General features: G+C 53.9%; 3 protein-coding genes across 6 annotated transcripts in view; 2 read left to right on the forward strand and 1 right to left on the reverse strand.

Annotated features, from left to right (window-relative positions):
* The window catches only part of RNFT2 (ring finger protein, transmembrane 2), a 26,824-nt gene extending 17,802 nt beyond the window's left edge, over positions 1-9,022 (forward strand). The window contains exons 8-11 of the mRNA XM_086855776.1: positions 1,004-1,153; positions 4,323-4,388; positions 5,344-5,445; positions 6,349-9,022. Of these exons, the coding sequence (XP_086711902.1) occupies positions 1,004-1,153; positions 4,323-4,388; positions 5,344-5,445; positions 6,349-6,483 (453 nt within the window). The 3' untranslated portion in view covers positions 6,484-9,022. The remainder of the gene's footprint in view (positions 1-1,003; positions 1,154-4,322; positions 4,389-5,343; positions 5,446-6,348) is intronic.
* Positions 8,117-23,707, reverse strand: HRK (harakiri, BCL2 interacting protein). 3 transcript variants are annotated; one of them, XR_015277723.1, is made up of 2 exons: positions 22,812-23,707; positions 8,117-12,978 (listed from the first exon to the last, which is right to left on the reverse strand). XR_015277723.1 is itself a non-coding variant. In XM_086855784.1 (2 exons), the coding sequence occupies exon 1, from the start codon at positions 20,509-20,511 to the stop codon at positions 20,257-20,259; it is 255 nt and encodes an 84-aa protein (XP_086711910.1). In that variant the 3' UTR covers positions 10,396-12,926; positions 20,210-20,256. The 3 variants fall into 3 exon arrangements, 2 of the variants coding, with proteins under 2 accessions (XP_086711910.1, XP_086711909.1); XM_086855784.1 differs by lacking the exon at positions 22,812-23,707 and adding an exon at positions 20,210-20,511 and having other exon boundaries at positions 10,396-12,926; XM_086855783.1 differs by lacking the exon at positions 22,812-23,707 and adding an exon at positions 20,210-20,511 and having other exon boundaries at positions 10,396-12,978.
* The window catches only part of FBXW8 (F-box and WD repeat domain containing 8), a 51,264-nt gene continuing 50,631 nt past the window's right edge, over positions 23,676-24,308 (forward strand). For both annotated transcript variants that reach the window (XM_023937883.2, XM_086855773.1), the window contains exon 1: positions 23,676-23,990. In XM_023937883.2, coding sequence (XP_023793651.2) covers positions 23,691-23,990 — 300 coding nt within the window. In that variant the 5' untranslated portion in view covers positions 23,676-23,690. The remainder of the gene's footprint in view (positions 23,991-24,308) is intronic.

Raw genomic sequence — 24,308 nt, forward strand, 5'->3', positions numbered from 1 at the left:
ACTGGCTGTTGCCAGCCCGGCCGCCAGGACTCAATCCCCATCCCCACCTCAGCAATTAGTGATTGGCCTGCGATGACATCACTGATGACAGAGCTAACTGGGACAACACAGCAAAATTCCAGGGGAATTTCCCCTTCTCCAGGAGCTTAGCAAATAAAAGGATTTTGACAGGATGAACCCGAACCTTTCAGTCCAGATAATGTCATTGCAGATTAAGCATTGTTCTGGGCTGGGTTTGCCACCAGCTGTCCCTGTAAAACAGCGTGGGACAGAACAAACTGGGGCTGGCCCTAAATGACACACTTATTCAGGCTTCGGTGAAGGTTAACAAAGGATGTTGCCCATTCTTGGAGTCTCTTTTGAGACAGAAGCATTTCAACCAGCACACTTCCCCCTCCCCACCTTTCCTTCTTTCATTCCTTCAGGAAAGTTTGGTCCCTTTGAGTTTAAAATGCCCTGAGGGTTTAATTTTCAGCACCAGCCTTTTTATCTGTGCACTGCCCAAGAGCCAACACACACCTGAGGGGAAGGATGCTGGCAAACATCATTTGATTCTTTGGGATTACCTAAAAAGTTGGCAGGAAGACTGGGGTCACTTTACATTTAATCCCTGTACTTTCAGAAGGGGTGTGAGGTCAGAGAGATCAAACTTGCTTTCCTTTTCTCACTAATAATGATATTTACAATTTACATCATATTAATCCTATATTAACCTTTGCTTTTCTGCAGCATTGTCCAGCTACACCATTTATTGCCTATCCATAACCTGCTCTAAAGACTAAAATCCCAAAATGTGGCGTAGCTGGGTCAGTGACAGAGCCCTGGAGGGGAGGAATGGAGGGATGTTTATCCTTTCTAGGCACAGAGTTCAGGAGAAAACTGCATCTCATGAACGTGGTCCCTGCACCATTTTAACAGTGAACACTAGCCCTGCACAAATTAAATGTTCCTCTTTTGACTTCCAGATAATAATCATGGTCTCACTTGCCTGGTTGTCTTGCAGGGGAAGTTTTATCTGATTATTGAGGAGCTGAGCCAGCTGTTCCGCTCCCTGGTCCCCATCCAGCTGTGGTACAAATACATCATGGGGGATGATCCCTCCAGCAGCTACTTCCTGGGTGGGATCCTGATCATCATGTACAGCCTCTGCAAGGTGAGCACTGAACAGCCCCAGGGAGCTGTGGCAGGAGCAGGGGGAGCAGCACAGCTCCAGGGACAAACTCACCTTTTGCTCGTGCCCTGCGCGGGGAGCAGCAGCAGCAGCAGCCGAGGACACTGCAGGCTTCAGCTGCCAGAGGCGGTTCTGCTCCCCAGCATGTGGGCATTGCTGGGCTGCGGGAGGATCTGAGGCTGCTCCCGGTGTTGCATCAGACTCATGAAGTCATTGCTGCTCTCTTAATCCCTCTCTGCAGAGGCTGCAGGAGAAGCTGAGCCGGTCCTGGGGGAGCGGCTCCACACCTCCAGATGTACACAAAGGCAGGCTGCACACACTCCCATGGCTGTCTCCAAGCTTTCCTCTGCCACTCACAGCTCTGAGTGCAGCACCCAAATCCTGCCTGGATAAAACAGGTCCCATCCTCGCTCCTGGTCTGGCAGGTACAAGTGATGGACAGGAGTGATTTGTGTTTCCTCAAAAATAAGAGCCCCAAGTTGGTACAATTGTAAATGAGTAGGTGTGATTTAGAGGAGTCCCAGGTCTAGAAATAATTGTATTTCTAATGGTTTGTGTGAAACCCTGCCCAGGGGTAGAGCAAACTGTGATAAACCAGCCCTGTGAGAAGGGCTGGGCTTGCTCCATCCCAGATCCCTGTCTGTGCCTGGCTCTGCAGGAGCACACTGAAAAATGAAGAATAGAGAATATTTCCAGGCTGGAAACAGCTCAGAGGAGCAGAGCAATGCTGAATTACAGTGTAGCTCTCTACTGTGTAGGAATAGGGTCCTGCAGCCCCTCCTGTCGAGGGCTTTACAGTTCTTGTGAGCATATTAGGCAGAGGAGCTGATGGCCAGTGAAGTGATGTGGTCACAGCAGGTCTGAGCCAAGGCAGGAGCAGAGCAAAGCGTGCCAGGACAGGAGCACACGAGGCCAGAGCAGCTCCCTGCACACCCCTCCAGCCCCAGCTCTTTCTGCTCCTCTCTCTGTGCTCTGGGGGAGGATTGTTGGCCCTTCCAGAGGTGTCATAGCCTGGACCTGCTGCAGCATCCACCCTTCCCTGCCCCTCTGGCTTGGCAGCTCAGGTGTGCAAGAACAGATTTCAAGTGATCTTTCTTGTTCCCTGCTTCCAAAAGTGACCCATCCCTGGAAAAGGGATGCAGTTCCACGTGCCATTTCTTACACCTGGAGAAGCCCTCGCAGTGGGAAGATGCTGGTGGGGAATTCTGCTCCTTGGGGCAAGGGGAGCCAAGCTCAAAACCACAGCTGGCAGGGAAAGCCAAAACCTCCCCAGGCAGGGTCAGAGTCCAGCAGCTGCAGGGCAGAGCCACGGCAGTGAGGCAGGCTCAGGGTGAGGATGAGGATGAGGAGTCACCCCGGGTGCTGGGGTGTCCAGAGCAGGGGGATCTGGAGCAAGGCACAGCCAAACTGGGCACCAGCACCTTAAGAGCTGAGACCTCCAGGGCTGAGCTTAACTGGAGCTGCTGTGCCAGGGGCAGGGGCTGTGGGAGGAGAGCCCAGCTGAGGCTCCTCAGGGCCTGGCACAGGTGGGAGCAGCTCCTTAGGGGTTAACTTGATGTTGCTGTCCTGTGAAGTGTTTATAGGGAGTGTTGGGGTGGTCTAGATTGGAAAAGCAGCTTTGTTTTTGGAAGTTTATGTCCAGGTCAGGGTTAGCCCTGTGCACACCAAGACTTTAAAGGAAAAGGGAGAGCTCCTCTCCCCTGGCAGGGCATGGACCTGGCTGTGCCCATCCCACTGACAGCCCCCAGAGCTGCAGCTCCAGCTCCTTGCCCGAGACACTGAGAATATCCCCAAAGGAATCCACATTAGCAAAGCCACAAACCACATTAGAAAAACCACAGAAGCCAATTTGGCACTGAGAGCTTCTGTGCCCCTGGCTAAATTCCAGGGCTGGGCTGGGGCTGTGTCCCCTTCCCCTGCACTGAGGGCAGGAGCACTTCCAGGAGGTTGCATGGAGCTGCTGGGTGCTGTTCTGGTGCCTCTGGCTGCACTGTGCAGTCATGAGCCTCTGGTTTGGTGGAGCAGCCCCAGGTGTTCACAGGCAGAGCATCCAGGTTGTGTTTTTCACCTGTCCTGAGCAGAAGCACTCGCAGTTGTGAAATGATGGCTGGTACAACGAGAAACGGGTGAGAAATGGGTGTTTGCCCTCTGAAATCTGCAGCTTTTGGGGGTGCAGGGAGCTCCAGAGGGAAAGAAAAGAGCGAGGAATATGGGCTGGGAGAGAGGAGACACCTGAGCAAAGGCACTGGAGTCATGCTGTGAGCAAAGCATCCAGGAAAAGCTGGGAATTGCACTGTGGAAATGGGCTGATGCCCATCCCTGGTAGGAGCTGGAACGTCTGAGGCAGTGGGCAGCCCCAGGTGATGGCTGCTGAGTGGAAGCATTACTGGAAGGAGCCTGGGAGCCCTGTCTGTGCTGACTGGAAGCATTATTGGTGCCTTCATTTGCCTCCACATCCATTGCAGGATGAGCTCATTGGCATTCCCTGCAGTGAGCCCACTCAATCACACTCACCAAAACCACAGAAGCAGCAGAAAGCCAGCCCTGCTCTCTGTGCCTGTGCAGTGCTGCTCCAGCTCTGCAGCCTCCCTGGCCCTCAGGTGACAGCCAAAATCTCCTGCTGTGCCCACCTGCTGCAGGGCTGGGCCTTGCACTGTCACCTTTTCACATCTTGTTTAGTTCAGTGTCTTTCCCTGTGCTCTGCCAGCAGATAGGGAAGATAAAGATGGACTGGATTAGGTTTTAAAGCTATTTGCTTTTCTTTTTCCCTTTTCTTCTTTCTCATTTCCCCTTTCCTCTTCCTTTCCTTTCCTCTTCCCTTCCCTATGGGCACTGGTTCATTTTAGCCCTTCCCCACTCCATGGGGTGGACAATTGTCCCCAGCACAGCCTGGTGCCAGCCCCTCTCTGTGTCCTGTAAAGTCCCCAGTTTGCAGTCAGCTGCTCCCAGAGCTTTTCTGGCCACCCTTCCCCACTGTCAATTCCCATTTATTACATATTTCATGATCACCATGAAATCTTTTTTGGCAGCATTGTTACTTTTCCCCCTCTGAGCATCCATTTGGAGAATGTTTGCCGAGTTTCTGGACTCACACACACGCACACATGGAGATTTTGTGAAAATGATCTAAAATGGGATGTGTTTTTTGCAGTCTTTTGACATCTGTGGCCGTGTGGGAAGTGTCAGGAAGGCTCTGAAGGTCCTTTGCACCCCCCAGGTAAGGAGTTAAACGTAGAGGAGCAGTCCCAGAGGTGGAACTTTGTTCCTGCTGAATGATAAAAATGAAAATTGCTCCGTGCATCAGGACCACAGAATAAAACAGTGTTTTCTATCCCATGGCTGACAAGCTGGGGGCTCCTGTCAGGCATGTCAGTACATTTCTGACATCTGCCCTGCCCCAGCTGTGGTGAGAGATTGTTGCTGTTCTGTCTGATTGGAAGCTCTGTGTAATGTGGATTAATCCAACTGCAAGGAGCTGACAAAACTTTGTAGTGCGGAGTGTGGGAAGGACTTTGTGGTGCCTGAGGTGCAGTGGCATTGAAAGAGACCCTGCAGTGCACAGGAATTATCCCAGGCACTGCATTCCACAGTGATTTAGATCTGCTGCAGTGACTTACATTTTGAAAGGGTAAAATCAAAGACTGTAGAGGAAAAGAACCTCATCAAAGTTTGTTGGAGCTTGTCTTGCTTGTTCCCTGGGCTTGGGCTGGTCATTTTCCCTCAGCAGGTTTCTGTTTCCCCTAAATCTGTTACAGTGGGAGAAGCAACATTTACCTTCCATGTATCTGAGGGGAAAGTGAGCAGCCTGTGGGTGCTGCTGTTATTCTTTCTTCTATTGTCTACTTGCTAATAATAATAATAATAATACCTCCCTCCATCTAAACACCCTTGCAAATGATGCTGAATTAATCCTCTCAGCTCCCTGTTGAGCTCATTAAATTCCATTATCCTTGCTGCACAAGTGGAGGCCCTAAAAGATGGAGTCAGCTCGAGGGGAAAGGCAAAGAGGGAGCACAGAGCTCCAGACTCCCTCTGTGCCCAGATCCCCCTTCCCCAAGCACTGACACCGCTGTCCCTGTGGGGAATCTGGGGGTGAAAAGCAATTTTTGTGCACATTTGCCCTTTCAATCCTTTGACATGTGGTTGTTTTTTTCCCCCCCTCTCCCTGGCAGACCTATGGAGTCCGTGCCACGAGCCAGCAGTGCAGTGAGGCAGGAGACATCTGTGCCATTTGCCAGGCAGAGTTCAGGGAACCTCTGATCCTCCTGTGCCAGGTAAGACCCCAAAACTCCCCTGTTGGCATTCCTTCAGTGGGGAGAGGCACAGCCAGCCTGGGAACTTCTGAAGTGCTTTGATCCAGCTCCTGGTGGATATTTATTGCCCTGGATAACCACTGGATTGGGGGATGGGGTGACGGTGGCTGTGGGATGGACACAGCCTTGTGGGGCAGGGACTGCAATGGGCAGTGAGATCCTGGGTCTGGGGTGAGCAGAGTTTGACCTGCCCCTTCCCTGAGGGGGCTGGGGAGCTTTAACACTCCCTTTTGATAGCAGGGTTATCAAACTAAAGCCATCCTGTGCATCAAAGGTGGCTCTTAGCCTCGCTGTGAACATATGTGCAGATGTTTCCAAGCTGGAAGCCCCTGAGAAGCCGCTTTTGGATCTGCTTGGTGGAGCTGGGATTTTGAGGAGTGACATTTCTGCTGACTCCACGTGTGTGGAGGAGTTCTCAGCTTCTCCCAGCTCCTCGTGCTCCCTCCTTGCCCTTTTCCTGCTCTCCCAGTCGGGGGGTGGATGGTGTGTGCTGGAGAGAGCCGGGGAGCTCAGTGCAGGAGCACGAGGAGGAGCTGGGGGGTGAAAACTGAAATCTGTGGGAAAGGAGAAACTGGGGCTGCAGAATAAAGCAAATCCAAGGAGCAGGGGAAGGAAGAGGTTATTGGAGCTCTTTGATAACTTGGGAACTGAGGATGGAAATATGGTAGAGAAAACCCTCTCAGCTCCCCTGTCAGAGCTCCCCTGCCAGCCCAGGTGCTGTAGGCCTTTGGAATCCTTTCTAGTGCTGTTATTAAGCCCAGATGAACCGTGAGCTTTGGCAAGGCGGGGTTTATTTCCCACACCCTGGGAGTGCCAGCTGCACCAGCTGCCTCCCTGCTGGTGGTGACAGTCCTGTGTCCCCAGCACGTGTTCTGTGAGGAGTGCCTGTGCCTGTGGTTCGACCGGGAGAAGACGTGTCCCCTGTGCCGCTCGGTCACCGTGGACACCCTGCGCTGCTGGAAGGATGGCACCACCTCTGCTCACTTCCAGGTGTACTGACAGCAGGGCTGGGCACAGGAGCAGCTGGAAAATCCCAGCATCTCTGCTCAGTTTTGTTGTCTGTTGTTTTGCTGTCCTTCTTCCAGCTCTGAGCCAACTGAACAATTGTGACTGGCCAGAAACTTGACCCTGGAAGGCAGGGGAGGTGTGGGTGGTCATGGTGAACTCCAGGGTGTTTCTGGAGCTCCAGGATTACAGAGGGTCTGGGATGTTTCCTATTTTCCTGTCCTTTAGTATGGACAAACACTGAGTGTCCAGGGCAGGGGAGCTGTGAGTGCTGAAGTCTGTGCTCTGCCTGAGGAGCTTTGCGTTACCTGGCCCTGCATTCCCTGAATCCGTGACTTTGCAGGATGACACAGCTCCTCTCCCTGAGAACTCTTCCCAAGCTTCAGAACCTCGTGTCCAAAGCTGCAGTTGGAGAAATGTGATTTCCCAGCTGCAGCTTTTCCAGCTGATTCCACAAATGGCACACGTTGTCACCTTCAGAAAAGCACAGGGAGCTTGGGAGGGACCCGCCAGGGAAGCTGGAAATGACACTCTCCTTTCCCATGGAGAGTTTCCCAACATTCCCTGGAAATGTTTTTCCTCTGTAATTTTCATGAAGAGACTTTCTGATTTCCCAGTCTCTGGGGAGAACAGAGGGAGGTTAAAGCTGAGTTTGGTTAGTCTGGGTGGAAATCCAGCACCTGACCAAGAGCATCTCACAAACTCAGTGCCCTGTGCTCCTCAGCCAGGACCTGCCTGGCAGGGAAAACCAGAGCCTTGAGCTTCAGCAGGAGATCCCTGACAGGAATTATCAGGAATTAACCCCATCCCTGTGGCCAAGGTCTCTGCTGAGGTTCTCCAGCAGCACAAGCCCTCAGAGGGAGCTGCTGTTTGTTCTAGAGCTTTCCCTGTCCCCAAACCACCTCTGCTCCGTCAGGAACAGCAGCATCTCCCCAGCTCATTGCCATGGAAATGGCTCAAGGTGACAGCCCCACCTGAGCCATCAGGGAAGAGGCTCCTGAGGGAGGGAGGCTGTGTCTGTGCTGATGGAAACTCCACAGGGGAGGGATGAAACGGGAGCTGATGGGAACAGGATTAAAGCTCTGCATTCCTTTGGAAATAACAGCTCAGTGTGGCTGAGGAGGAATGGTGAGAACAGAACCTGAGCTGGGGAGAGTCCAAACCTCGCCTGGGAGGTCCAGGGAAGCAGAGGAGGAAAAGCTTTACTTTCCAAAACAAAGTGATGTCAAATTCTTGTCTAATGGATCCTGTGGAAGTGCAGAATTAAGGCAAGGAATCTCATTGCTCTCTGCAATGGGAGTAGCTTCCCTATCTTTGGGATGGGAGAGTTCAGAACAGCAGGGAGCAAGGTTTTCATTGGGCATAAAAAATGTTATGTGGGACAGCCTGGAATATTCACCAGGAAAAGGGGAAATCAGTGATTCCATGGGCAGGGAGTTTCTGGAAAGCCTCAGTGTCACTGCAGTGCCAGTGAAGCTGAGGTTTGGTGTTTCTGCTTTCAAACTGTTTGAAAAGCTACTTTTCATTTTGATGTTTTTACCCTACATGCTCCTGGAAAATGTGTTTGGAGAAGTGTAGGAAAAGCTCAGTAGGAGCCCAGCTCTACAGAAAGTGTGGGATACACTGCTTCAAAATTCAGTTTTTATTTGGCAGTAAGACAGGAAATCGAAGGGAAAGTGTGGGTTTGCATTCTTAAAGTTTTGGGGTCTTTCTGGGGAGGATGGTCCTCCCTTCTCATGGAATACGACTCTTGGACCAGAAACTTCAGTTCCAATGAGAGCTGCTGGGAACCTGTTGATTTCCATGGGAAAACAGGGAAGGCTGTGGAAGGAAATTCCTCCGAGAGAGAAAATAAAATCCGGAGCCTTTTTTTGCCATTGAACAGTTATTTTTCTTTTTTTTTTTTTTTTTAATAAATTCCTTATAAATATGTACAAAGAGTCTCAGCATATGAAATTCCTTTTACAAAAGAGAGAAGCCCCATCCAGCCAGGACCAGGAGCCTCCTGGAGCTCCAGGAACTCGGAGCACAGGCCCTGCCGTTGCTTTGGTGAGGGGGAAACCTGCACAGTGACCCTGCTGGAGTTCCATCCCAATGGTAACCAGCAAAACGCCAGGAATTGGGCATTCCCTGCCTGTCATTCCCTTGGCAACGCCCCTGGGAGACACTGGGGAATTCGCAGCGGCCTCAGGACTCACGAGGACGGGAGGGTTTTGTGATAAACTCTGGTGAATGGCTGGAAAAGGGATGCTGTAAAAACCCAGGGAATTAAATCCCACTGCAGCTGGGTTTGCTCTGCTTGGTGCCACCTCTGACTCCTGGTGGAGTAACTGATAAAGGTGTGACTAATTAATAATGGTGGAACTTATAACGGCCATTTAATCCTCAGATGTTTTCAGTGAATGTTTATCAAGATCCAAAGTCACTTTCTGTAAATATAAAAAACTTTGGGAAATTCAAGCACTTCAGTAATTCCCCCAGAATGGACACTGAAGTCACATCAAAATTCGCAATAAATATTGTAATGGAAAAATTACAATTTTGTCTGGATTTTGTGGTGTAGAAACCCAAGGCAGGAGCAGCAGGTGAGGATCCCTCCCCTCTCCTCAGACTGGCTGGTCCTAGGGAAGCCCAATTCCCATGGTGTTTACAATTCCCTGGATCTGGAATTGGCATGGCCGGAGTCTCCTCACCTGTTGTGATGAGATGGAAAGTTCAGCTCACACACAGCAAAGTTACACAAGAATGAGGCTGAGTTTGAAGCCTGGATTGAAAATCAAATTTTCTGGGGGCAAACTGGCTCCAAGTAAAGTTGTGCAGCTGCTGGGGAGCTGGGATACAGCCAGGAGGGTTGGACATGGACAGTGTGTGTCCAGGATCCGGTGTGGAGCCTCAGGTAGCCTGTTCTATACACACCAGGCTCCTGCTGAGATCAGGGACAGATGTTGTGTAGGAAAACTGAATATTATGTGCTATTCTGTCCTCACTGGGGCCATTTTTCACAGGGCAGCTCAGTTTTCCAGCTGGGAATGCCTCATTCCAGGCTGTGGACAGACACTGCACCAGTTTAACCAGTTCAGTTTGTTGTGGATTTCAACAGCAGGAACCGCTTCTGCTCATGCTGAGGGTTTAAGAGACCTTTCTAACTTTTACTGTGATACAGAAACAAAACAAACTCACCAATCAGATGAAACTGATTCAAGAAGTGTTTGGGATTTAAGGGAATTGCTTTAGCAACGGGCTTGGCTCAAAGAGGAATTGCTGCCTCCCTCTGCTTTGAAGCAGGACTGGGATGGGTTCTCCCCCTCCCCACTGGCAGCTCCCTGCTTTGGGTGATTTGCTGTTTGCCTGGGCACACCAAGCTGTGTGACACGAGGCCTGCTCCCATTCCACGCTTTTTTACCTGCGGGAGAAGAGGAAGGAATGTGGAACTCATGGGCCAAGCCCTGCCCTGGTGTAACCCAGCAGTGGCAGGTGCAGCAGCCCACACCAGGCTGCTCTTTTACCTTGGAATACGCAATTCCAGGTTGTGCTGCGAGCTGTCTTGGCAGAGAAGCGCTTTAAAAATTCATGCAGAGCTCCCTCCCAGCCGTGCTGTGCGCAGACCATGAGCTCATAACTGCGCTCTGCTCGCTGCTGAAACCCGAGAGGGCTCTGTTCCTCCATCTGGAGAGCCCTCCCTGGCCTTCCCAGCTGACCCAACCCAGGGATTGCTCGGCTGCTGTGAGAAAACAAAAGGGCCAGAGGGGAACTGTGCCGGTTTCCTGCCCACAGGAGGGGACAGGGAATTTCCAGGGAGTTGACAGCACCCTTCCCTTTCCATGCAAACACCAACCAGGGGCAAAGCAGATCTTGTAGAAAGGATAAAAACACTCCTTGTCAAAAAATGGAGGCGTTCAAGGATAGCAATTACACCACAAAATGTAAGGCTTTGACAAATCTGCACCCTCAAACAAAGAATTCCAGTTCTGTACAGGGAATTCTGGCTACAAAACTCCAAAACTTCACCCTGGGCTCATGCGAAACATCCAGTTTGGAACTACAAAAGTGAAGCAAACCAGGAACAATGCAGGATTTGGGGTACCAGACCTGTTCCCACTTGGGAAGCACCATGGATGTGCTTGTTCCATGCTGGGCAGGACAAGTCTTTCAACATTTTTTGCTGACTGTTTGGAGCTCCTGGGGATAGCAATCCCCTGGAAACTCTGAGGTTTGGGAATTTTTACAGACAAACCTGTCCACAGAGGGCTGGGACTGAGGGAGATCAGCCAATCCCTGCACTGGGGCTGATCACAGATTTGGGGGCTCTCCCGAGGTGGGGAAGACAGAATTTCCTTTCCTTTTCCTTGGCTGTGCTGTTCCAAGGGAATTGAAACACTGGGAGCAGCCTGAAGGCTGCAGCCCCCAACAGCCAGGGCAGCAGGAGAGCCAAGGGCAGTGCCAGCTGTGTGCACAGGGAAATGGAATAATGCCTGTTCCAGGTGAGCAGTTTATTACATTCAGAGCTGGTAGGGGTGAGGAGCCTGTGGGAGAGCTCTGAGGGATGTGACCCAGCTGCAGGGGTGTCCCCTACAGCCAAGTGTCACATCCATGGTTCCTGTTCAAGTGTGACTTGTGCGATTCCATCTGCACAATCTCACTCCCACACTCCAGGGATTTCCAGAAACTGGTATTTTTAAGGCTCTGCCCAGCACTGGCAGCACTGCTGCAATCAGCTGAGGCTCCTCCTTTTGTTAGAAGAATTTGTCCTTGTCTCTGTAGGAGACTGAGCCGGGAAGGGGTTCAGGATGCTGAGGATCACTGAGCATCAGGCCAAAAATGGCAGGAAAATGTTTCACTGGTCCCTGTGGCTCTGGGACCATCCAAAGGGAATGGACAGACAAACTACACGGAGCTACACCACCCCTCCCAACACTGCACATCACCTAAGGCAGGGCAAGCTTCTTCTCTAGGAACAATCTGCTCTTCCAGCAGAGCCCTTGCTGCTGTTTGGGAATGGACTTGGATCAATAACAGCCAGGAAAATGCGTGCAGGGGCTCAAAACGCTGCGGTGAATATTTGATAAAGGGAGAATTTAGCTTTCAGATTGCTTAGAAACATTTCTCCTGCAGCAGTGGAAAATGCAGGGTCTGACTGAACACAGCAGCCACTCGGCTTCTTCCTGGGCTGGGCAAGGGGTGGGAAGTATTTTTAAAAGACAAGGAGCCAAATTTCCTTTAGAAATCGGGTCCTAACATTCCTTTATGCCTTTGAAAATGCCCTCCCTGCCATGGCAGGGTCAGTTTTCTGGTGCAAATATCTGAAGGTAGGAAAAATGTTTCTAAAAAACTGTGCACAGGTTGCTGTATGTGGAAGGTACCCAAAATCTGACAGGTAGTTTTGGCTGCAAGGAAAAAAGTGCTCAGTACTAGACTGAAAAAAGCCCTTTGACTTCTAAGGCCAAGTTCTCCTGTTATCCCCTGCTCTAGTGATCAGTCTGGAGAAGAGTTCTCTTCCCTGGTTCATGGGATTTGGGACTGAATAAATCACCATGCAGGAGAATTCCCAGCTCTGGAGCTGTAGGAAGTGCTGCTCTAGCAGACTCCCATGTGCACACTGCAGTGGAAAGGGCCCTGTGTCCTTTCCACCTCAGTGCCTGCTGCTTCCCAAGCTCCACACTGTCAAAAGAAAAAGAACTGCTCCAAAGAAAAGGAGTTTTATAAAGTTCTGGGGTAGATTATTTGTTTTGTCTTAGTTTCTGCAGAGATTAAAAGAAAGAAAAAAAATAGCACCTTCTCAACAAGTCTTATTTTTTGCTATCTTGTGTATAAATATCAATAACCAAAATAGATCTTTCCTTGTCCCACGTTTCAGAACATCCTCTTGGGGAAACTGTAGCACCACAGAGAGGCAGTTTAGCCCCAGACAAATATTAAATGTAGCACCAGAGAAACTAAAGTCATAGGAAAGCTGCTCTCCCCTGGTGCCAGAGCATGAATATTTACACACACAAACTGCTGTCCGAGCCGCTCCGCACCCGCTCCCCGCCACGCCTGGGCCGTGCCCGCGCTGCAGCACGATTGGAATTCTCAGGATTACTAATGTGGGTGTAGAGATTCCTCCTCATCCTGCTGCATAAATGGGGCAGTGGGTGGTGTCCAGCAGGGCCAGCAGCAGCGCCAAGGCTCGGCCTGCAGGAGCAGGGCTGCTCACAGCAGCGATCTACAGGGAATGTCGCTTACGCTCTCGACAAGGCATGCACGCGTCCACGTCTGCATACACAGGGGTTACATTCTTCTATATATAAGCAGGTTTTGTGTCTCTGGTTTGCTGCTGGGCCCTTGAACAGCTCCTTCCGGGCAAATCCTCCTTCTCACGTCGCCCAAAGCACTTCCAGCATCTCCCACTTCTTTCTTTCTCTCCACTCCTCACAGCTGCTGCTCAGGCTCTGGATTCCCTGGAGGAAAAGGGGAAACAATTTTCTCCAAGGGCACAGGGTTTGCTCCAGCCTAAGAAAGCAAAAGAACGGGGCTGGGTGTTAATTATGTTGATGCATTTGGTGCAATAAAAGCTTCTTTTAAATTTATGCTTGAACCCTCCTACTGAATTTACGGACAAGAAGAGGTGGCGTGGAATTTATGGGGAGGATGGTTTGTGGCTCAGACAGGAGACAATGCCTTTGGCCCTGGGTACTGCAGATTCCTGGGAGCTCTCCTGCTTGCAAGGCTCCTTTTGGGTGCTCCATCTTCATTTACATTGCGTTTAACATAACACCTAACAAGAATGTGAACTTTTAGGGAAGCCATTAAATTTGTTCCAGGTAGGCAGTGGGGTGCAGGGAGTATCACGGGAGACTGGAAGAACTCACTCATTCCTGGCTCTGCCACTGATTAGATTTGTGGCCTCGGGCAAACCACTGCTTTCACTTCTGCTGGAAAATGAGGGCACTAATAACTTCTTTGCCTCACAGGTGGGCTTCGAGCCTTAATTAATAAAGCACTCAGAGAAAGGCACCCATCTAAGTGCAAATTAGCAGGAGAGGTGCCCAAGGGGCATCTGCGATGAAATTCCCATTTTCCAGCGTTTATCTCCCAGTTTGTTGATAGCAGCCCTTGCTGGGGCAGATGCCACAGATATCTCGTTGGCAGGCTGTGACAAGGAGAGACCCTAGAGAAAGCCACACGGAGAAATCTCCGCTGGGATGAGGTGATTTCACCGGCTGGGAGCAGGGGGGAGCCGCTGACGGTGCAAGTGCAGCAGCTATGAAGTCACAGCGTAATTAGGGCTGGCCAACAGCTCTGGGGCAGATCCTGAGCTGCCTTACTCCAGAATCCCCTCCCTTCCTGCTGTCCTGCTCTGCTCATGCCAGCGGGGAGGTAGCAGGAGACAGCCTTGGGACGGGCTGAACATGCAGGGAAAGAGCTGAATTCCAGACTCTGAGCAGAATCACAGAGTATGCCGAGTGGGAAGGGACCCACAGGAATCATCAGCCCAACTCCTGACTCCAGCACACCCCAGCAATCCCAGCCTGTGCCTGAGAGCCGTGCCCAAACGCAGCCTTGGGGCTGTGACCTCTCCCTGCTCCAGCCACCCGGAATGCCTCTGGTTCCTCGGCAGAAGGCTGAACCCTGTCTGCTTTATCCCAGTTCCTGCCAGCTGTGCACAGGATGTGGCAGTTCCTGCCTCTCCCTCCCTCATTCCCAGCCTTGCTTTCTAGTTTCAAGAAATCTGAAGTAAGAGTGGGGATAGCTGGAAGGAGGAAGGCTGGGATGAACCCTCCAGAGGTGAAGCACATTTCCAATCTGGCCATGGTCAAGGCTGTCAGCCAGCCCCATCCATCCCAGGGCAGCTGCACCTCCATGCTCCACCTCCCACACCTCACCTGCCCTCTGGAAGTACTGGAGTATCACAAAGTGCTTCAGCAGAGCTGCTTGGCTTTTTTTAGCAGAAGGTAAACAGGAGAGGTGTTTGCTGTGTGGGAAGGGACAAACACAGCTACACAAAACCAGCAGCAAGGCACGGGGAGTCAGGGATAGCCCAGGGCTCGGAACGTGACCCTGCTCAGCCTGCACACACAGCCCTTCCTGCAGCCCCAGGGACAGGCACACAGCACCACAGGATTCCCCAGAGCTGGAAACACCACCAGGAGGGGATCTGGGCACCTGCACTCCCCACACAAGAATTCCCCAGAGCAGGGCACAGCCGGGGCTGTGAGTGTGGCACTGTACAAAGCAGGAGGATGTGGCTGCCTCCGCTCCAGGAGGTGAGATATTTACTCAAGTTACACTGGAATAAAGAGTTCAGGAGTTGATTAAAGGATTTCCTCCACAGCAAAACCATTTAATCCTTATTTATTATTTCTCCTGTAGCAGCACTTGCAACTGCCAAGCTCTGAACTCTTGTCCTGCTGTGCCACCCATGGCTGGCAACAGATCATCCATGGTGTCACTGTATGTTACAAACTGTCTCTTTGTGTCACTTAATGTATAGAAAATCTATAAAAACCTGTAAAAGTTGATAAATCCTCGAACATCTTGAACTCTAAGCGATAAATCTGCTCCAGGGCAGGCAAAGAGCTCAGCACAATGTTTATGCATCTCACAAGCCCCATTCTAAGGGCTTAAATGGCTCTTAAGTTTTGCATCAGCCTCGTGCTGGCCTTCTGCAGGAAGGTGAATTTCATGGAAAGAATAAAAGAGAACCCCAGAATCCTGGCCCTGAGCCCATCTCTCAATAAACCAATTTTGAATATCCTAGGCTGTGTTAAAGCCATTTCTGGGTGCATATTGGCTGCATTGCCAGTATCTGACTCATTAATGGAATATACTTTGAGCCAATTCTGATCTCATTTACAGCACCGTAAATCCAGGGCAACCCAATTGACTCCAGTGGAGTTACTCCAAATTTCCCACAATAGGCACTCAGCAGACAGAGTGAAATTTGGTACTTTGGGTCTGAAAAAGGCTGTGGAAAGCCAAACTACATCCCATTTGTACTGGGGTGGATAGTAAGTGGGAAAGAGAGCCAGCATATCCCTTCTGCAGAGCTGCTGAAAAATTGATTATTTTATGTGCCATTCTTAAAAGGCTGAAACTTTGGGGGAAACTGTCCACAACCATCAACATTTTCATTTCCTTATAAAATAAAAAGAATTATGGTTGAGTGCCTATATGAAAACTGCAGTGTCTGTTGGAAACACGGATGGGAGCGGTAAGAAAAAATTCAGTTCTTCTGAAATTTTTTCATGAGATCTTACATTCCCTTTGGTGATGTATCCCTCTGTGCCTGGGCATTTAGGGAGAGACAGATTTTGTTCAGAAAGTTGCTCTCAACCATTACACAAGTGCAGCAATAAGGTTCTGAGACAACAAATGGCTTTGGTTGCAAAACCACCTCAGCCAACCTCGCCACATCCTGGTGCTTTGACACACACAGGCAGCTCCACTTCCCGCTAATCTGGAATTCTCCAGCCTTATCCCACAGCTTTACCAAAAATCCAAGCTGCTTTTCTCATGGATGCTGAGAGGGATGGGCATGAAACGACTCAGGTAGGGGGTCCAGTGTCTCTTAGCACTTCTCTGACTGATCTTTATTCAGGGAGGGGAGGAGAAGCCGCCTTTGGGCAGCACCTGCACGAAGCCAGAGCAGAGTTTGAGCTCCAGGCTCCGGCAGCAGCCGGAAAAAGGAGCTCTGCTCACGGCTACTGTGTCAGCGTGGAACCGCTCCTTTTAAATGGATTACACGGGCCACTCGCTTGGCACACGTCCCACCGCTAATAAACAAAATAACAGTTATTGATATATTGAAAGGGAAAAATATATCCAAGGGCTTGGATCGCTGAGGGCACGCTGGAGGCAGGGACTAAACGAGGCACAATCGCTTCGGTCCTCGCTCAGCAGCAGCTTAATGAGGGAACAAGGGCTGGGCAAGAGCCCTGACAAATTCCCAAGCAGCCCCATCCGTGTGCACTCACACTTCATTAGCATCTCCGCGGGAGATGGAAGGGCAACTTGGAAGACCAAAAAACAATTAGGAGGGGTTCAAGAGCACTAGGGACGAACTGGGAAGAATGGCGTGTCCGGGAGATCTTTGCATAGGAAGACCAGGGAACGCAGACAGTAAAAAAATACATTTGGGTTCCAATCCTGCCACAAAGACTGTCCTGCTTGGCCTCGGTCCACCTGTGGAATGAGCCATTTCTGGGCTGTTGTTTGTTTGTGCAAACTCTGATGTTTATCGGGAGACTTAATGCTGAAGGTTTCCTTTATTCAGTTTTTGCTGTGAGGCTGGGGGTGAGGGTGGTGGGGACCTTTGGTTTTTTTGAGCAGGATGCTTGCCACTGGGAAGGACTGGCTTTTTCCTGATCCAGAAGGATAAACAACAGAGCCTGCTTCTTTGTGTGTGAGGGACACACACGGGGTGCACGAGAGGCTGGATGTTTGTCCTGGTGCAGAACCAGCTCTCTGCATCTGCACTGCCTCTGGTCCTTCGTTTGCTCTGCTCTCCTGCACAGCTCAGTGGGACACCTCCAGAAATCTTATCAACCCAGTTTTAATACAGATAATTAACTGCACTGAGACTTTGGACAGAGTGGCTCTGCATGAACCTCGCAGCAAACAGTGGGGGGAATTCCTGGCAACACAGTGGGCACGGAACCAGGCTGGTGGAGCTGGCAGGGACAAGTAGGGTTTGATTTTAATACACTGCCACTCCTGAACTAACAGAGCGAAATACAAGTGACATTGTATGCCAAACTGGCACCTGACAACTATACTTCATGCCCTGGTTGGATGTTTCAAGGTGATGTCAGATTACATATCACAAAACTGCCAGTTGCAAAGCATCCGTCCCCAAATCCCAAGCACGGTCCGCAGATGCAAGCCGGTCACACGCAGCGGCCCTAATCCTGCTCTCCCTGGCATCACCCAGGGCTGTGAGAGCAGGAGGGGCTCCCTGGAGCACGGGATTATTCCCTGAGCTGTGCTCTTGTGTGAAGCCACACGGAGCTGCGGGAAGGAGCACCAACCTCCTGCCTCAGAAGCCGTACGTACACTCACAGCAGCCTCTTGAAAAAGCAGGAGGGGAACTCGTGGAACAGCCCAAGCTGAAACTGGCTTTTTCCTCTTTTCTCTGTTCCTTCTGCAACCACCAGATCACGAGACAAAGGCTGACTCTGCAGGGCACTCGTTAACTGTACAAGTTACTCTCCTCTTACCAGCCTTTCCATGAAATCCCAAGATCATAAGTGGTTAGAGGCTGGACTTCCCAGCTTGTTGCAGGACAATGTTATTGTCACTGCAGAGTTCTCTGAGGATGGCAGAAAAATACCTGTTTTGTTCAGAAATACTCTGCTGAGGTAATCAAACAGCGTCTTACCTCATCTTCATGGCTAACAGAGCTCACTGCACGGTCACTGGGGCTCTGAGACTCTGCAGACTGTCAGAAACCTCCACTGGCGGAAGCAAATTACTGCTCAGGATGAAAAGATTATTAATGGCCAGAATAACCGAGGAACTGAGGTGTAGATGGCACAGTTAATTATTCTGGGCTTGCATTGTATTTTCATCTGCAGCTTGGTCACTTGTGCATTAGAAGCGTGGCAGGAGTGGGACAGGCTGCACACAGGGACAGCCAGGAGAGCGTCACCAGCCTGTTCATTGCCACATCTCACACCTCGATCCCTGAAACCGCTTCCCATCACACACCAGGAGCTCCTTTGCAGCCTTACATGTGTATTTGTGTCCAGGAGCATCTGGGGGCAGGACGGTGCTGCCCAAGGAATTCGCCTTGGAGGCGCCCAGGATAACGCTTGGCTTTTCCACAGCCTCTCATCAAAGCCATTTGTAAGCAACTGGTGGGCAGAAATGAAGTGAGGACTCCAGCATCAACAGCAGAAGAGACTGGGGAAAAGAATAGTGTCTGCCCAATAAACCTTCACTAAAATTAATACTCTGAACAGCTTTGGCCTCGTGGGACTGCCAGGAAGTCTGGGCTGAGTGTGTGCATGGATCACCAGGGCCAGCTAACAGGCTCCCTCTGCCAGCCCCGCTCACCTGCCACCTTCTCTGCTCGGGATGGAGTCCCAGACTGGGCAGGGAGGAATTTCCCTGGCTTGGTAGAAAGAAAAGGACATTTGAGACACTAGATAAGGGAGATCAATGCAGCTCCCCCTTGGATTTCAGCTCGTGTTTGTGCTCAGAGAGGCCAGCAAGGCAGACGGGTGGTTTTGCTTCCAAACGCTGGAACCAAACTTGCCACAAACTGACGGGGAGGGAGAGATGTGTTTGCTCTGCTCCTGACCACAGTCCCACACCACTGACACCACCTCTGAGGGCTTTGCTGGGCACAGCCCTGCAGGCACCAGCCAGTGCCTGTTTTTATAGAAATTGAGGTTTTGATTCATCAAAACCCCACAGTTCTGCTGTGTTTTTGTTTCAAAGAAAGCTTTCCAAAGGTGACCAGCAGAACCTCCCGCCAGACTCAGCAGTTGAGGCTCAGATGGATGACAACAATGCCCTCCCCCAGTGAGCACATGCAGTGCAAACACACAGACCTGCTGGAAAACCTCATTTTTAAACTCTCTGATAACCTGACTTCCTCTCCACACTACCCCTATCCAAGCTGGTGGGATACCAGTGCACGCTGAAAGTTAGACATGTGCTGAAATTGTTCCCTGAGCACAGACAGACGCTGGGAGGTGTTTATGATGCAATTTCAGAGCACCCAAAAGAGAAGCCCATGCTCCTTAGGTCTGTGGCGACAAATCCACAATCCAAACAACACTACAGAGCACCCAAAATCCCTGAGGTGACCCCACTTATACTCAGTATCCCTGAATGCTCCCAGGGCTGAGGATGCAGAGCTGTCCCCACAAGGCCTGGAGCTGTCACCAGATGACAACAAGGAAGGTTACAGGACCAGGAACGTCCTGACTCCCTGCTGCTCATTTGTTCAGTGGCTCTGGAGCACAGAACCAGCAGTAACTGGACTTGGGTGCTTTTCCTGGCCAGTCCCCTCGGGGAGAACCCCTGGCACTAGGCAAGGTATTGTCCAAAACACAGAGCCAATGTCCCAGGCTGCCCTACTGGACTTTCCAGACAGCGATCTTAGCGATGGGTGTCCGTGGGTCTAAAGCCCACCAGGGAACGACAGGACACGGGGAAAGTTCCTCCACTCAAAAGAAGGCTGGAGGTTTGGCAGGCACGGGTGTGCGGGGATCCTCCAGCTCCCGGGACCGGCAGCTGGGGCAACACGGGACCAGCTCGGTTGTCCCTGAGCTGCCCTGTGCCGCTGCTGGGCACGGAGCTCCAACTGCCCCACGAGAGCACGGCTGGCGCGGGCGGAGGGGAGCCACGGGGGTGGGAGCCGTGAAAAGTTTGGGGAAGGGGAAAGGGGGCGTTTGAGAAGTCCTGGGAAAGGGGGAGAGGAGAGAGAGAGAGAAAGTGGGGATGGAAGAGACGGGGGAAGGAAGAGGTGAAAGCGACAGGTCGGTGCGACCCGGCACCGGCGGTCCGGGGAGAAGAAGAGACAGGGGAAAGGATTAGAAGAGGAAGAAGGATAGGGAAAGAAGAGGGATGCCCGTACGGGCAGCCCGTGGCTCGGTGCGCTGCCGCGATCAGCCCCCGCAGCCCGGCGAGGCGCGGGTACCGCGGACAGCGCGCTCCGCCGGGCCGGACCGAGCCGAGCCCCCGCTCCCGCCGCCCGTCCCGAGCCCCGCCGGCCGCCCCGTCCCGCGCCCACCTGTTGCGCGTCCCGCCTGCTCCCCGCTCCGTCCAGCGCCCCTCTCCCTAGAGGCTCCTCCTGCGGATCAGCCAGGCCAGCGCGGCCGCGGGCGTGAGCGCACAGAGCAGCCCCGCCACGGCGGCCAGGCGGCGGGCGGCCGAGGGGCCGCGGCCCCGCGCCTTGCGCCGCTGCTCCAGCTCATCGCCCAGGCGGCGCAGGCGGGCGGCGACCCGGCGGGCGGCGGCCTCGGGCCGGGCGGCGCGGCCGGGGCCGCAGGGGCTGCAGGGCGCGGGGGGGCCGCGCAGCGCGCACGGGCACATGGCTGCGTCCGCTCGCCGCCGAGCCCGCCGAGTGTGCGGCGGGCGGGACGCGGGCGGGACACGGGGGGGACGGGGGGTTACATCATCCCCCGCGGGGCGGTGCTCGGCCGCGGGCGGAGAGGGGGGAGCGAGGAGACGGCGCGGGGGTGGGGGACAGGGGGGCCAGCGGTTGGGTGTGGGACGGTCTGGTGTCCTGCGGTGGTGTGGGAGCTCGGTGGGACGGCAGAGGGATGGGGGACAGCGTGGGGATGCAGGGGACAGCGTGGGGAAGCAGGGGACAGCACAGAGATGCGGGTGATGGTGTGGGGATAGAAGGACATGGGGGGGCTGGGGGGAACTGTGCTTGTGGGGTGGGACATTCTGGTATCCAGGGATGGGTGGGAGTTCAGTGGGGCAGCATGGAGATGGATGGATGGATGGATGGATGGATGGATGGACGGACGGACAGTGTTGGGATGGAGGGGTCAGCACGGGACGCAGGGACGTTGGAATGACAGTGTGGGACAGGGAGTGGAGGGAACAGTGCTTGTGTGGGGGAAGATTCTGGTATCCAGTGTGGGAGTTCGATGGGACAGTGCAGGAACGGGGGGATAGTGTGGGAATGGAGGGGACAATGTGGGATAGAGGGGACAGGGGGGAAGGTGGGACAGAAGGGTCAGTGTGGGGATGGAGGGGCAGTTTGGGGATAGAGAGGACAGTGGAATAGAGGGGACAGCGTGGGGATAGAGGGGAAGTGTGGGGAAGGTGGGACAGTGTGGGACAGAGGGGATAGCATGGGGATGGAGGGGACAGCGTGGGAACTGCGGGGATAGTGGGGACAGTGTGGGGACAATGTGGGGACAGAGGGGACTGTGGGACAGAGGGGACAGCGTGGGGATAGAGGGACAGTGCGAGGCTGCAGATGACTGTGGGCTGGAGGAGGGGACAGCGAGGAGATGCAGGGGGGCAGTGAGGGGATTACACAGAGCCGGAGCCGATTTCATCACCCACAGCATTACGGATTCGGATCACATTTCGGGTGGCCGAGGCAGCAGCGCACAGCCCCCGGCACTGACCCGGGGCCCGCGGGACCTCCGCAGCTGCCAGGGCACAGGAGCAGGGCTGGCAGCCCCGGGCAGGGCTCCCTGCACACACCAGCCCTGGGAGGGACACGGGGGATCTCTGTGGGTCAGGATCACCCCAAACTGGCCTGTTTCCCCGCTGCTTTGCAAAGAAGCTGCTGCGAACCTCCTGGCAAATCATCCCATCCATCCTCCCTGGAACAGCCCCACATCCTGCTGGTCTGCAATCCCACCACTGGCAGGGCTCACCAGCATGTGCACCCCTGGGAGACCCCTCCTCTAAGTCCCTCCAAGTGATTGTTTTGTAGGGAAAACTAGTCACAAAATCACAGACTGGTTTGGGCTGGAAAGGACCTTAAATGTCATCCCATTCCACCCCTGCCAAGGGCAGGGACACCTTCCACTGTCCCAGGCTGCTCCAACCCCCCTCCAACCAGGCTTGGAACATTTCCAGGGATCCAGGGGCAGCCCCAGCTCCTCTGGGCACCCTGTGCCAGGGCCTGCCCACCCTGCCAGGGAACAATTCCTGCCCAATATCCCATCCATCCCTGCCCTCTGGCAGTAGGAAGCCATTCCCTGTGTCCTGTCCCTCCATCCCTTGTCCCCAGTCCCTCTCCAGTTCTCCTGGAGCCCCTTTAGGCCCTGGAAGGGACTCTGAGGTGTCCCTGGAGCCTTCTCCTCTCCAGGTGAGCACCCCCAGCTTTCCCAGCCTGGCTCCAGCCCTTGGAGCAGAGGGGCTCCAGCCCTTGGAGCATCTCCTCCTCTGCTCTCACTCCAGCTGCTCCAGGTCCTTCTCATGTTGGGCACCTCACAGCCAGGGGCAGCTCTGCAGGTGGGGTCTCACCTGAGCAGGGCAGAGGGACAGAATCCCCCCTCCCTTCCTGCTGCCCCTGCTGGGGGCTCAGCCCAGGGCAGGGGGGTTTTGGTGTCCAGCACACATGGCCAGGGCATGGCCAGCCTTCACCCACCTGTCTTTGGTAGGGTTTCTACCTACAGGAGATCCTTCCCTAAACAGGATAGCTTGGGCTTTTCCTGGACACCATGTTCATTAAGTTGGGGTTTATAAACAGCACAGCAATGAGCTATAGAGGATAGAAACCAGCAAGTGGCCAGTGAGGAAGGGAGGGGTGGACACCAGGGTGGGGGTAACTGCACAAGCTGCTGTTGAGAGCAAGGGCTGTGTTTTATCGTCTGTTCTAGAAGGAGCAGCTGTTTGACTTACACCAACACATCACTTACCTGTTTGAGTTCCTTGAGGGCTCCACAGGAATTGTACTGAAGACTTGAGTACTCGTGGCCTCTCTGCTCCCCTGGACTGGCTGAAGCAGCAGAAGCTTTCGCAGCCGTGGTTCAGCATCACTCGAACGCAGCCTTTGAGCTTCGAGGTGTGTCGATACCGGAGAGGAACTGGGACAAGTTCGTGTCCTCCCCAAAACAGCATGGAAATGGCAGCTCTCGGGCTGTGGTGGCTGCGGGAGGCGGGTGTGATTCAAGCAGCAAAACACCTTCCCAGTAGGCGCGGTGGGCACAGCAGTGATGGGGCCACCCCTGCCCACCCGCCCGGCTTCAGACGTGGCCAAGAGAAAGGCAAAAATGCCCTAAGAGAGGTACATCGGTCACTCAGAGCGGCCACCTCCTTGCGCAACAGCCCTCTCGTGGGAGCGGCTTCTCCCCGCGGGACCGGCCCTGGCTGTGAGGGGCTGAGGGTTCCAGCGGGGCCGGCCACGGCTGAGGGCTCCCAGCGGGGCTCTGGGTGCTCAGCAGGACCCTGCCCTGTCCCCGGCCATGGCTGAGGACTCCATACCATGGCTGAGGGCTCCCAGCGCGGCCCAGAGCCCAGACCGACCCTGTTGTCGGGGCCTCCCTCGGCCGCCCGCGGCTCTCCAGAGCCAAGCCGGGCTCTCAGGCCGCTATCGCCGCCCTCGTGTAGGGACCACAAAATGACAGCCGCGGCCCCAACACCGGCTTCATTCCCGGGCTCTGGCCCCGGCCCCATCACCGGCTTCTTTCCCGGGCACCGGCGCCGGTCCCGGCGGTGGCGGCGGCGGAACCTTGTGGCGGCGGAACGCGCGGGCGCGGGGCGCGGTTTCCGGGCTGCGCCGGGCCGGCCCCGCCGCCATGGCCGCGGTGCCGGCGGAGCGGGAGCGGCCCCGCCGGCGGGAGGAGCGGGCCGGGGGCGCGAAGCGGCGGCGGCGGGAGGAGCCCCCTCAGGAGCCACCGGAGGAGTCCCGGGAGAGGCCGGGAGAGGCCCCGCGGGAGCCCCCGGCCGAGCCCGGGTACCTGGCGCTGGCCCGCGGGCTGTTGGCCGGTGGCGCCCCGGGCCGCCGCAGCCCGGAGCCCGCCCGGCCCTCCGGGGAGCCGGAGGGGGACGGAGCCGGAGATGGGGACGATCTCCTGGGGCAGCTGATCCGAGACCTGGTAGGGGTCGGTGGTGGGGCTGTGCCGGGGCCGGGCCCCAGGAGGGGAGGGTGGGCGCGGGGTCGCGGTGGGGCCGGGTGCCGGAGCACGGAGCGGGGCTGAGCAATCACCGGGAGGCGGAGAGCAAAGCAGGCGGAAAACTTCTGTTCCTGTGTGCTTATTTATAACCTCAGCTTCTGAATATACACCCTTTTACAAAGTTCTAACCCTTCAAAATCTGCTCGTCGTGTGTAATGGCACGGGGTGGGATTGTTGGGGTGTTCTGTGCGGGGCTAGGAGTTGGGCTCGATGATCCTCCAGGGTCCTTTCCAACTCGAA

The sequence above is a fragment of the Cyanistes caeruleus genome, chromosome 18 (genome assembly GCF_971803275.1).
Source record: "Cyanistes caeruleus chromosome 18, bCyaCae1.hap1.1, whole genome shotgun sequence".
In the NCBI taxonomy this organism is placed as follows: domain Eukaryota; kingdom Metazoa; phylum Chordata; class Aves; order Passeriformes; family Paridae; genus Cyanistes; species Cyanistes caeruleus.

What these genes read in the sequence shown, in the direction of transcription:
- HRK (XM_086855784.1), bottom strand. Translation starts at nt 20,511, where the DNA reads ATGTGCCCGTGCGCGCTGCGCGGCCCCCCCGCGCCCTGCAGCCCCTGC.